This window comes from Nilaparvata lugens, chromosome 4 (genome assembly GCF_014356525.2).
Source record: "Nilaparvata lugens isolate BPH chromosome 4, ASM1435652v1, whole genome shotgun sequence".
NCBI classification, from domain to species: domain Eukaryota; kingdom Metazoa; phylum Arthropoda; class Insecta; order Hemiptera; family Delphacidae; genus Nilaparvata; species Nilaparvata lugens.
In genome coordinates this window covers 17,906,880-17,921,473 of record NC_052507.1, presented here as the reverse complement: position 1 = coordinate 17,921,473, position 14,594 = coordinate 17,906,880, and the positions used below count along the sequence as shown (strand labels likewise).

General features: G+C 32.7%; 1 protein-coding gene across 2 annotated transcripts in view; it reads left to right on the top strand.

The window, feature by feature from the left end:
* The window catches only part of LOC111059321 (small G protein signaling modulator 3 homolog), a 35,560-nt gene extending 22,226 nt beyond the window's left edge, over nucleotides 1-13,334 (top strand). For both annotated transcript variants that reach the window (XM_039426826.1, XM_039426827.1), the window contains exons 10-16: nucleotides 777-874; nucleotides 1,706-1,888; nucleotides 2,719-2,829; nucleotides 3,524-3,691; nucleotides 5,187-5,329; nucleotides 10,655-10,815; nucleotides 11,369-13,334. In XM_039426826.1, coding sequence (XP_039282760.1) covers nucleotides 777-874; nucleotides 1,706-1,888; nucleotides 2,719-2,829; nucleotides 3,524-3,691; nucleotides 5,187-5,329; nucleotides 10,655-10,815; nucleotides 11,369-11,564 — 1,060 coding nt within the window. In that variant the 3' untranslated portion in view covers nucleotides 11,565-13,334. The remainder of the gene's footprint in view (nucleotides 1-776; nucleotides 875-1,705; nucleotides 1,889-2,718; nucleotides 2,830-3,523; nucleotides 3,692-5,186; nucleotides 5,330-10,654; nucleotides 10,816-11,368) is intronic.
* The last annotated feature ends 1,260 nt before the right edge of the window (nucleotides 13,335-14,594 follow it).

Sequence of the window (14,594 nt, the reverse complement as noted above, 5' to 3'; positions counted from 1 at the left end):
GTTCCCAATCATTCAGTTTATTCAGATTTTTGTTTTCTGATAAATCATTCAATTTTCCTCCGTGTTATATTACTAGCTATAAAGAATCACTTTTCATTTTTTTCCAATCGTTATTCATTAATTCCAATTATGATCCATTATAGTTTGAACATAAATTAAGCTATTTATATTTTCAAAGTTTCATTACTTCCTCAACTCTTTTTTATACCTAATTTTTTTTTGGAAAAGACACTACAGCTCTCTCAGCCAAAACATTTTTCTTCCTTTTTTAAAAATTCAACTCAAGAATTAATTTGTTGACACATTTTTTGTGTTAATATGTAAAACTATTTGACAGTTTTTTTACTGTGATTTATTTTATTTTAAATTCATTCGCGGTATTCAATTGTTGAAATGCATAATTTTAAACATCACACCTCAAGCTAAATATTATCCTCTTAATAACTTCTCATTCAATAAATTTAATTCATTGCTACTTGTTGAGAAAACGTACATCGTGCATTGAACTTCTGTAATCGGTTATTTGCAATTTTACAATAGGCAACAACTGTTTCGTACGTGTAATTATTTGCATTAAAACTATTTATTCGTAATGGAGCCTTTTTTGGTTCAAGTATAATGATCACTACCGTACTGTAATCTGTAATCTTCACCGGTGAAAAAGTAAGACATTATTGTAATTGGTTTGTTCATAGCTCGTGTATTTAATAGTAGTAGTGTAATGTTTTTCTGTGATTGAGCATTATTTTTAAATAATAGAAATCGTTGTTTTGTAGGCGGCAAATGAAGAAATCCAAGTCTGTGATTCAGCTTATATTATTTGGCGATGAAGTAACTGAAGAAGATATCAAATCGAAAAACATTCGGCAAACAGGTACACGTCTGATCTATTATTGTGTTGCTGCATGTTGGGTAACATATTAGTGATAGTTTTAGTTGATAATTAGATCAAGATTGTTGGAAAACTTGAATTTCTATTGAGCTAAGAGCCTTATTATACAAAGCCTCAGCTGTAGCCGCAATTAGCGATTTTCGTAGAAATCACACTGATTTGATTGTTATTTCTGATGTGATTGATGTGATTTCTCTGAAAATCGCTAATGGCGGCCACAGCTGTGGCTCTGCATAATAAGGCTTCAAGATTTAAGATCAATGATAACAATATTATTGGAAACAATAACATCTTAAGTCAATGGAAAACGTATTCTTGATAAAAAGAATGTCCAACTAAGAATAGCTGAACTCTATCTCTTAATAAAAAAATCAAATGTGTTTGTGGCTATGATAAGATGGTTATGTTTGGTTATGATGGTTATGACTGTGGCTATGAAATCAAGATTTCCACTGACGCGTTTCTTCCCTAATTATAGTTTATGTGACTGCTGACTGTTTTGAAAAGTTGAATTTTCTCGGTAACCTGCAATTCTATAGAATTCTGAATGTACTGAAACATACGGTTTCAAAGTTTAGTTGCCTATTTGATAAGTTTGAGATTCCTAAAATCTCTTGCCAGCTAGAGGTTCAGGTATCTACCAATTTCAATCAGACTCTAGTTAAGGGTTATGTGGTAGAGAGGTCCTAGAGTCCTCACTCCGCTCTCAATAAAGAAAATAAATAAATCAATCGTTCAATTTATTCAGTCGAGAGAATTAGCTCATAACTGTCCGTTAAGGTTCCACAGTAACCTCTGTAATTTTTATTCTAGAAATTTTGGTCGATCTGCGAGAGGCCATCCTACAAGTAGCCAGACATTTCATCACAACCGATCCAAAGCAGAGCAAAGACGTTGTCCTAGTTCCAGACTACAGTATAGAAAGCCATTCTAGAGACCACGACCAATATTTAGATGTATCCAGAACAAGAAAGCGGCGAGCTAAAGCTCTATTAGGTAAATACAACTTCATTTTAAACGAATTTCAAAGGATTTCTATGTCCAAAACTAAATAATATTGATTATTTAGAATATATATTTTATAAACAACCTAATTGTTGTTTTTTTTTGGAATTGATATTTGTTTCTCAGTTATTTTCAGTACTAATTATTGCATATTTTTATACATTATTGCAAAATCATAAATTAATACATAATCGCACTCATTTTCATGGCAAAGTGTTATTTTCTTCATCAATTCCAAAATCAAATCTATCATAGTATATTTTCATACGATGATACCATAAGTTTAATGGGTTATTTATTTCCAACCATTGCAATAATTTATTAGTTGGTCCCAATTGGATTAGTGGAGTCCTACTGTATTACATTGATAAGTTAAATTGATTTATTCGTTGAATCTTATTTGAAATAGGAAATATCGTTAGGGAAATAACAAACATTAGGAGGATTACGTGAATCTATTTTCAATTAAATCCCTGGCCTAGGTACCAGGATGCTTAAAAGAAAGAAACAAATGAAAAATTATAAATGAGTGAGGAATAACGATATAAAACTATATTACATTTGATTGATTGGCATCCTTCTGATTGAACTTTATTATGTCTTGTGTGTTGAAGTGTTCTGCCACTGGCATTAATTGTGTTCAGTTATCAGCAAATCATATTATTCAACTATTATTCCCTCCATGGAATAAATGAAGCTCTATGCTTGAAATAGTTTAACGAGTACTTGAAGACTTTGATCCAACTGAAGAAGGCTAATATTTAAAAAATAATAATATTAATAAAATGAAGTTATTTGTATGTATTTGAATTATTTTGTAGATTTCGAAAGACACGATGATGATGAATTAGGATTCAGAAAGAATGACATCATCACAATAGTCAGTCAAAAAGATGAGCATTGCTGGATTGGCGAACTGAACGGGTTAAGAGGTAAGTCCGTGCTATATTTTCATCCATTCAAAATATTGTTTGATATGAATTCCGCTGGCCTTTCATTCTGTTAACCTTGTTATGTTCACTTGGCTCGAAGACATATGCATTCATTATTTAAACTTTTGAATTGAACTAATGTTTAAATTACCATATTCATCATGAATGATATCTATTGATGTTGTTGAAGAACATGTACTAAAGAATTTGACAATTTACTTGGAGAAGTTGATTTCAACGTTGTTTTCAGTGACGAAATAATTGAAATTCAAATACAGTTATGATAGTAGAATTCAATGACAATTTTGTAGTAAATTTTAGAATACTAAAAAGTTTCTCATCAGTAGTTGAATGCATTCCATTTTTGATGCCAGAAAAAAATGTTAATGTCACAGAGATAATTAGATAGATATTTGCCTCTTTAGACTTTGAAATATTAAAAGTGTTGTGGGCGAAGTTGAAGCAATAAGAGCCTCTTCTTCCACTTAACCCATAGAGATGTGAGACCATCTGAGTGTGTTTTGTATCTTTAGAGATGAAACATTTTTTTCAGAATCTAGTTGAGGAAGTAAGAATTAATTCAGCATCACAAAGAATAAAAATGTAAAACAATGGATACTGATAAAGATCAAATAATAAATCAAGATAACTATCAACTACGTAATTTGTCTGTAAATGAATGAATTGTTTGTAGGTTGGTTTCCGGCGAAATTCGTTGAGATACTGGATGAGAGGAGCAAGCAGTACTCGTGTGCGGGCGACGACAGCGTGTCTGAGGTGGTGACCGACCTGGTGAGGGGCACTCTCTGCCCCGCCATCAAACAGGTGCTCGAGCATGGCATGCGGAGGCCTTCTTTCTTGGGTAATTATTCAATTATCGTTTTTACCATACAAAAGTATACCCCTGGCCCTTTCACAGGAGGTCACTGGATGAAATATTAATATGAAACTAAACTAAACTCTTGCTATGGAAATGGAATTTAACTAGCATACCATCTTTTCTTGGATAAAAAATCATCATAATATCCCCACAATTACTTTTTTAGTGTAAGAAAGGGGAAAGTATAACTCTTCTTGCATTTGTTCTTGCTAAGGAAAATATTGAACTCTCTCCCACCTGTTATATCTGAGATTGACTCTGAAGTTTTGTTAAAGATTAAGTTGAAGGATTGGCTGATCGAATAATCCTTTTACAGTATAATGGAATTTTTTGAATTGAGACATTTTTAAAATGATGTGATTCTTGCCATCTTGGCAGCGAATTAAATTATTTCTTGTTATTTAAATATCTTAATATTTTTTACAATGTAATTCACCATTGTGACTATGTATTTGACTTGTGTCAATATTGTATTATTGTACAATGCATGACATCAATAAAATTGAAATTTCTCACTTTCTAAATTCGATATTACAAACCTATTTTTGTTATGACTCTTATTGTAGTTCTTTATTTTCTCAGTTATTATTACTCTTTATGTATATTCTTCGGAGTATTTATTAATTCTCCATATTGTGTAAATATGAATTTTTTCGTCATTATATATTTTTTGCTGAGGGTGACGCTCACACGAGCAGCTCCATGCCTATAAGTGGGTAATGAGACAGATGATGATGATGATAAGAGATGAATGGATCTACAGCTTAATGTGGGTTGTGGGAAGCAACTTTTGAACTCATGAATTATATTTAGAGGAGTTGGCTCTTGAAGTGGTTACTTTTACAACAAGAGAAACAGGCATGGTTCATGGATCTCAACTTCATCTTATAAATAGCTATCGATCGATTATATCGATAACACCACCACAGAGCCAATCGTTTCCCAAATATTTCCCAGAGAAAGTTATCACATACAGAGAGATCTAGTGATTTTGCTGGCCACAAAATTTCTCCGTTCTTGGAAGTAACGGGATTGGGAAATATTGAAGAACAGTAATTGAATCTGGATTTATAGCGGGTAGCACCTGGTTGGAAAAGCATGTTTTGTAAATAGGATTACGAGCTAAATGTGGCCGAAGAAAGATTTCTAACATGTTAACATAGCACAGACCATTCTCTGTAACTGAACATCTGAACATTCATATCCGTTCTCAAAAAATATGGTCCTAAAATAGCTCTTGATGAGATTGCACACCACACTTCGATTTGACTCTATGAAGCGGCTTTACATGTTTTTTTCTGCCCAATACCTAAATGGTGAGGAGGGCGCAACAAGATGTTTCCATAATCACGTTCCCCTACCACGAAAGCACTAGACTGATATTTGTAGTGTTGCCAAATCGCCCGATTCACTGCCGCACCCGTTATAATGGTGCTACTCCGTTTCAACTTTATCAATGTTGAATGTTTTTGTTTAGGTGGACCGTGCCATCCATGGCTGTTCATTGAGGAGGTGGCCACAAAGGAGGTTGAGAGGGACTTCAGTTCCGTCTACAGCCGGCTAGTTCTTTGCAAAACCTACAGACTCGATGAAGATGGAAAAGTTCTCACGCCTGAAGAGGTATGCCACTGATTACAAAAATTATAAAATATACATTGAGATATTTTTACTAAACTATCTTATTCGTTATTTCTTTATTCAAGGCAATGGCTCTTGTAGGCACCATTATTTATCCGCCTACTACTAGTGATGGAAAATTTTTAGAATAAAATAAATTTGATTTCCACTTATTAAAAAAAATTAGTTCAAACGTAAAACAAAAATTCATTTTTTATCTCAGTATATTCCCTTTTTATCTATGTATTTTTTACTTTCCTTTCCCCATTACCATAATATGTAAGGAAAGTATTGCTTTCCGAAAAAAATCAAGGTACCCAAATTTCTAAATGTATAATACATTTCAAGGTCCCCTGAGTCCAAAAAAGTGGTTTTTGGGTATGGTCTCTAGGTGTGTCTGTGTACACGATATATCATCTCCCAATTAACGGAATGACTTGAAATTTGAAACTTAAGGTCCTTACAATATAAGGATCCGACGACACGAACAATTTCGATCAATAGTCCAGGCGCTGGCTTACATTGAGCATACATGAGAGAGGCAGAGAATTTGACTTCGGATTATTGTTAGGGGGTCTTTAGTGTATATGAAACTCGATGTCGTCACGTCCCAGGGTGGTCGACAGCTTGGGGGGGAGGGGGGTAAGTTGTAAAAAACGCGCGTTTATAAAATCGCCTGTCCTGCAGTTACTATTCATAGTACAGCTTTTAATTTTTCTCAATATTATGTACACATAACTGGCTTTCAATGTGGTCCTATACATTTTTGCGATAAACCGCATAGTTTTTCCGTAAAAAAATAAAATATCTCGAAAAATGTATTTTTTTATTATGGACTTTTTGTTATTTCTCGAATATTCAAGTAATTAGCCGACTTAGAGGAAAAGGCTCCCAATAAACGTTGTAGGCCGTTTCTTGCTGAATCCAATGATATATATAGTTTGGGGGTTACGATCATAGATGCGGCGGTGGGAGGGGGATAAGTAGCACTGTTACGCTGCGGCGCGGTCCTCCCCCATGATTAATGCGCGTAATGGCCTGTCTATCGCATCGCTCCTACTAGTCTATGCATTCAAATTATGTATTTCAGGAACGCTATCTTATGTATTTTCGGTCGCTGAACACGATTTTTCAACTCTCAAGCCTTAATAATTGATAATTCTCATCATAATATACTAATTATGGTCAAAATTACAAACTTCATCTCATTATCATTATTTATGATTACATTGTAATGATAAACCATCCTGTTAGGAATCCTATATGTGTTTCTCAGTCGATAAAAAACTGATATTCCATTAAGAGAGAATAATTATTCGATTTAGTTCAATGATCACTTTGGAATTGCGAAAGTCAAGTAATGGAGTAAGTTAAACAAATAATATAGGCTACCCCATATAGAGCACCGTGTAACAGGAGTAAAATATTTTCTTAATATAAATTTACAGTTGAAGCACAAATAATGCCAATTACTCCCATGTGATATGACTAAATATTTGATTACAAAGGAAATACAACTCTAAAGCTGCGTTTACACCAAAGTTATTAAGGAGATGTTAATATAACTTAATCTTTATAGATTCTATTAGATTGAACATAACTTATCATACATATGATGGACATATGTGTTTGCCAAGTTCCGTTCAATCTAATAGAATCTATAAAGATTAAGTTATTAACATTTTGTTAATAACTTTGGTGTAAACGCAGCTTTATCAACTGATTTCTGTAACTTATATCTACGAATAGATACTTTTCATCTGGCTGAGTTTGACTGATTGTCTTGGGGTGGTACTTGAATGAATGTGGAATGAGAGATATCTTTGTTGAATTTGAAATATTTGGAGAGAATACTGTTGGAAATCTATTGAGGGGAGATCAGTATAATTAAGGTGTGAGAGCAAGCAATCAATTCAATGAAACAACTACAAGGACTCATGAACGGTTCAAATATGAGAGATTGTCAAAGTATATTTGAAAGAAGTCAGGAGCTATTTGTGGAGTTTTTTAGAATCAAAATCAATGACTACTTGAAATTTATGACTGATTATTGTAACATAGTTTAAATTATCTTAAATTGTATTCATGCTCATAAGGAAGGACTCTGGTATTGCACATAGAAACTGTACGAGAAAAGATCCCATACTTTTTTCATTCAATCACACAAACTATGTTATAAAGTCTGTGTTATATCTAGAAAATATAAAAAAATACCCATAGAAGTAGAAAATAATTTCCAATAAGGAAACATTAACTCTATACAGTCAATACATTGACTCTCTGAAAATTTAATAAATGTGACAACCGATCATGCTTTGGAGCAAACCCTCATTCGATCATCCAAAACTGAGTGATTGGAATAGCTAGTTCTTCAAAGGCTTTCCTAAAATGGCTGCTACTATATAAATAAATCTTCCATCAAAGATATTCTGTTCAAGTATGTTGACATCATTATGGATATCACTGGAGATTGTGAAGAAAGTCATCTAATGAAGTAAAACAAGAATAATGAGAGATGAGAATGATTTCCAGAAGCATAATCTTCTCAAGAGAACATAACATTTTTCTTCAAGACTCTGATGGACAACAGAATCTGCATAATGTTATCAATGGTCTGGAAGCAAGTGAAGAAGTGTGTGATTCTCTTTTGAACGTATAGAAAGAAATAGTTATTCGGTCTCCAACGATTTTTATCTGAACATAGTTGTGGCAAATTGTAAAAGTGTATTCTCACCTATAAAAGAAACAGAGTTCTTTCATTCTCCACGATGCAATCAAACAAAAATCCTAGTCTTAGTTAATTCTAGAACAAAAAGATCTGATCTCTGTATTTTACTAGGTAGCTGTTTAAAGATAATTCAGCATTGAAGTTTTAGTGCAGCATGCATTTCTACAATAACCGCAATCTCTGTCAACATCTGATGGATATTTGAAAAAAACTCTTAATCTCACTTGGCCCATGAAATTGTAAGTGAAACTAGTTGTGGATTTGACTAAATCCCTAAATATCGTTGACAAATTCGCATAATGATGACATGGCTCTCCTGAATTCAACTCCTACTTCACTTTTCAAAACTTCAATACGCTGCAAGATTATGGAAACTTTGTGATGAGAAGAGTTATGAAAATTCTCAATAAAGATGGAGTGATACAGGTGGACATAGCTTTTCATGTCTATGGTCTAAAATCAAACAAAGGTAGTGAACATATTAGAAGCAGCAGAGTAAAAGAATCACTCCAATAATATGCTCTCCAAACCATCGAGACTTGATTTCTAAATCTGTGGCAGAGATTTATTAATGTGACATGCAAGAATCTATAAAGGAATAATCCATACGTTAGCTACGTGCAGGAATACATACATTCATTCATTCATTTGTGGATAAAATTACAAATCATATAAATATGTTTGGGAAAGAATAACAGGCATGGCTCAAAACTATTCGAATCCCAAATTTTGATACTGAATAACTTGTTACCATTTCAAAACAGTCTGAACGGGAATACCATAATGGATGAATCAATCAAAAGTTAGTGAAATATCATTATAATAATACTGTTAGAAATAATATGAATGAATATTTAAATTTTCATTTCATTTTGATTTCACACATATCTATTATTATATTGGATATAATTTCTCAAAAGTTCACGACAACTGAAGATTCACGAAAGATTAACATTTTCATACTAAACATAATCATTATGATAATGAATGAATGATGAATTCCATTTCCACCATGAAGAACTAAGAAATTCCACAAATATTTCTTCGAAATTAACTGACCACTATATCAAGTAAGCGTGGCCAGTGTGCAATTAATAATATAATTAGGCTGCAGCGCATCACAATAAATTAATTTGAGATAAAAACAATAGAACATAAACATATATAAATATTATCTTTATTCTATCCTAATATATTTCTTGAAACCCAAGTTTCGTTTATTTCAAACAGTCATTTCCTAGTTTCCTTGCAGAATGACATGAAGTTTGTAATTTTGACCATAATTAGTATATTATGATGAGAATTATCAATTATTAAGGCTCGAGAGTTGAAAAATCGTGTTCAGCGACCGAAAATACATAAGATAGCGTTCCTGAAATACATAATTTGAATGCATAGACTAGTAGGAGCGATGCGATAGACAGGCCATTACGCGCATTAATCATGGGGGAGGACCGCGCCGCAGCGTAACAATGCTACTTATCCTCCTCCCACCGCCGCATCTATGATCGTAACCCCCAAACTATATATATCATTGGATTCAGCAAGAAACGGCCTATAACGTTTATTGGGAGCCTTTTCCTCTAAGTCGGCTAATTACTTGAATATTCGAGAAATAACAAAAAGTCCATAATAAAAAAATACATTTTTCGAGATATTTTATTTTTTTACGGAAAAACTATGCGGTTTATCGCAAAAATGTATAGGACCACATTGAAAGCCAGTTATGTGTACATGATATTGAGGAAAAATTAAAAGCTGTACTATGAATAGTAACTGCAGGACAGGCGATTTTATAAACGCGCGTTTTTTACAACTTACCCCCCTCCCCCCCAAGCTGTCGACCACCCTGGGACGTGACGACATCGAGTTTCATATATACTAAAGACCCCCTAACAATAATCCGAAGTCAAATTCTCTGCCTCTCTCATGTATGCTCAATGTAAGCCAGCGCCTGGACTACAATGCAATTCAAGATATCGGCTACAATGTTGTCAGAAACAGGTGTTTTCGCGATTTTCTCAAAAACGGGTCCAACGATTTTGATCAAATTTATAATATCTAAAATAGTCATTGATAAGCTCTATTAACTGCCACAAGTCCCATATCTGTAAAAATTTCAGGAGCTCCGCCCCATCTATGCAAAGTTCAAGTTTAGATTCCTAATTATCAGGCTTCAGATACGATTTAAAGAAAAAAATTCAAGTGGAAAAGATTGATAATGAAAATCTCTACAATTAATGTTCAGTAACATTTTCATTTTCACCTAAAATTGAAAATGAGCTCGAAATTCGAGAAAATGTGATTATTCAATTGCAAACTGTTGGCAACTATTGTTGATTCTATTAAATCATGATTCACTATGGAGAGATATCAACCTCGTGTGTCTCCAGTGTTATTGTCCTGTCACCAGCTGGCTCAGATCTTTGAATAGTAGACTTGAGATGCGCGTGAACTCTAGCGTCAGGTGATCAATTTTCATAACGGCAAGGAAAATTGTATGAGTGTGCCACACCAGATTTTTCATCTTCCAATTGGAAACTACCACACTACTCCTCTGGTCTATCAGATCTCAATATTTTCAACAATGTTTGTTTCAGCTGCTGTATCGATGCGTGCAAGCAATATCATTGAGTCACGACAACGCGCATGCGCAGATGGACGTCAAACTGAGGAGCTTAGTGTGTCTGGGACTCAATGAGCAGGTTCTCCACTTATGGCTTGAAATTCTATGCTCTTCTGTTGAAGTCGTCCAAAAATGGTAAATAGAGAAACATATTCATTTTAATCACAATAATGTTTCGTTCACCAGGTATCAATGGATCCAATAATCTAGTTTTAGTACTTTTAGTACTAAGATATTCAAATGCTGTTTTGATTTAGAAAATGTTATACTATACTAAATTGGATTTTAGCTACATCATTTAAAAAGGATGAGACTTTAGAAAACTTGGAAGATAATTATTCATTGCAAGGGAGAGAGGAGATGTTGTGGTATTTCTTTTCATAATGAAAAGAAAAAGACTATAATTTTTTGCTGAGGGTGATGCCCACATGAGCTCTAAGCTTGTGTGTGGGTAATGACGCGAATGATAATGAGAGATGAATGGATCTACAGTTTTAGGTGAGCTCCGAACCACCGGGAAGCGATTTTACAACTCATAATTATAGTAGTGTTGACAACATTTGAAGCAGTTTTGGGCAAATGCCTGTTGTTTTTACCTGGATTGTATTTGCATAAATGAACATCAACGTTTTTCCATGTTTATAACTTGAGAGATGTTTAAGTTTTATGTTTGTGGTGTTGTTTGAAGGTACCAGCCGTGGAGTTTCATGTGCAGCCCGGGTTGGGTGCAGATCAAGTGTGAGCTGAGGATGCTTTCGCAGTTTGCATTCAATTTGAATCCTGACTGGGAACTGCCCACTAAGAAGCAACGCACATCACAACCGTTGAAAGACGGTGTTCGTGATATGCTTGTCAAACACCACTTATTCAGCTGGGACCTTTGAATTTAACTGTACACAACTATGTATGTTTGTCTACACTCATGTAAATGTTATCCTATGTACATATAAGTTGTATTTGAAATGTGTAAAATATATCATTAACATAATCATTACAACATAGACCCTGTGAGTGACTTCGCCTTCACATAAATTATGCTAAGCATTAACTCTTGTTGATTATTCTAGTTTTTTTTAATATTATTCAAATATGCAGAGTGATTGATAAAATCAATGTTAGGACTTATTAGCTTTTATTGAGTCTATTATCAGATGATTTTAATGTGTGATGCATATCATGTTTTGTATACAAACTTGACCTAGCTTGTGTTGTGGAAAAATAAGTACTATAATTTGCACGGACAATAATATATTATAAATGAATCAAAACTTCCACTATTATGAAAAGTTAATTGAATTAACAATTTTATTCTATCAAGTAGTATCATGAATGAAAACTGTTTGTTGCCATTTAGTTTCTGGAAAATGTTCAGAATCAGCCCTTCATTCTTGAAAACATTGCCAAATATTCCTATTTCTTTAACCTGTATGAGAAATCATCAATGAATGCAAAATTCAATTTAGTTGTATTAAATACATTCCGTTAAACACAATAATTATATTGTTTCCCAATGTGATTTTTATAGTTTATACTTTCAATAATTTCTCATAAACTTCCACACTCAAACAAAACTCCCAGAATGATAGATTTTATAATATGTTTACAATAATGAACCTTGAATTGAAATAGGGCATTTATTCACATATCATTTAATGTATAATGTATTATCTGATCTCGTTTTCTATACTTTCTTTTTGGTAACCTGTATTAATTTTTAATCTCAGAAAAGAATTACAATTATAATTATAATTTGTGATAATCCCATCTTATCTTCATGATTGTTTTGAAATTCTCACTTTAATTGGAAACTAAATTTCAATTGAATCAATATTTGACAATAAATCAATGCCATTTAGGATTAAGAATAGTTTCTTGAAACAGATCAATTGTGTTATTTTCACGAGCTATTGTAAGTACAATATCCTTCTAGACCAGCATTATAATGCATATACAGTATACTGTTTATGTATGTTTTTTGCGATTTGGAGGTGAAATATTTTTTTTACACTGTTATTTATTTCTTTAGTCCACGTTGGCATTGAGAAAATAGACCATTCCTTTTCACAAGGACTACAGCTTTGCTCATTCCAACGAATGATTTGTTGAACTAACTGTCTATAAAATAATACTTGCTTTATGTATTAACTATTCAGCTCATATGAATTCTATCCTATTTAACTTTAATAATTTTTCCTCATTTTCAAACACCAAATAAAATATATCGTTGAATAATTTTTCTTCAAAATATCCCTCAATGAATACTGATACATTCTTATCAGTTTAAAAAATGTATTCTTTGAGAATATTTGATGAAATTCCATTATGTAATTCTATCTTCCATCTGAAAATGACAAGTGTTTGAAGTTTGAATCAGTTATAAACAATTTAGACGATATAAACAATTTAGATTTCATTGAATTTAGTGAGTTTGTCACAACAATGTTGATTTTACAATACTATAAAAATGTATTCATTAAAACTTCCATTGTCCTTTAAACTTCAAATGTCCTTAACGCTAAAATAGTACAAACATCTGCGAATTAAACAAGTACAGTCATTGTAAATTAACAAAATTGTATTATTTTTGTATGTATGTATTTTTTACAAAGGTAATGGAGATTCAGGGCTTTTTTACTTAATGTTAGTGATATTCTTTTTTAAATATTTTATAACTTGAGCATTTAATTGTATTAATTTGCATTTAATTGTATTAATTTATTATGTTCAATCAAAATTAAACTGTGATTTTTTATTTACTTTTCATTATTAAATTTATTAATCTACTTGTTGCTGAGGCTTAGGTCTCTGAAAAGGGTTTTCTGTATTTGTTTGTTCTGTATAAATCACACTGTATCATTATTAAGGAAAAAATTAATTAAGGGTATGTATTTGAAATAACTTTTATTTCGAAATTTCTACTTCTATGTTTCGTATTCGATATACTGTACTATAATACAGTAATGATTTAATTGCAATATCTAATTTTCTAATGTACAATTCACAATATTTTGTGGCCACTTGTATTATTATATACTCACAAACCATTGTTGGAAATACAGTACCGGTACTTATTACTTATGTAAGCTATTGAAACAGGTCATTTTCGTTGACTGAAAATGAATTCCATGAATATTTGTTGGGAAATCAGTTTTTAACAATGATTTGAATTATAAATTGTTTCAATAAAATATATAAAAATAATATTGTTGGGATTATTTTATTATTTAAATAATGATGATCGTGAACTGTTAAAACACTAATATCTTTAAAATCTTTCATCAAACACAAACATAGCTGTTTCGGCTGGAAACGTTATCCATCAGTCCCGGCTGCCTAAAGGTTGTCGCACACAGATCGTCATCGGACGGACGGCACGCATCGGATTATTATATTTGATGCATTGTTTTCAATTGGAGTGCGCATACCTATCCGCATCCGTATAGGTATGCGCACTCCAATTGGAAACAATGCATCAAATATGATAATCCGTCCGATGACGATCTGTGTGCGCCTACCTTAAAAAGCAGTCGTTAGGTCATGTCAGTAGAGGCCCTGACATTGATCAGTTGCGACCTCGAAACTCTGACACCAAACCTGAGCCAGCCAGGTCACTTGATATTATCATTATTATAGCTGTATTTTCATTGAAATATTATATTTATTAGAATATAAATAAATTGCTCGAGCGAAAATGACAATAGTAATAGTAATAGTCTAAACATATTCCAAGTTGAAAGCTGTGTGGAAAATATGGAGATGCAATGAGTTATAAATTGCATGCAATACAACCAAGCCGATTGGCAGCTCTTTAATTTGATTGATTTTCATTAACTAGTAGTTCTGTGAACAGTAGACCTCACGCAGTATTCTCATCCACAAGTACCTGATATCAATTGTTTTAAATGTTTACAAAC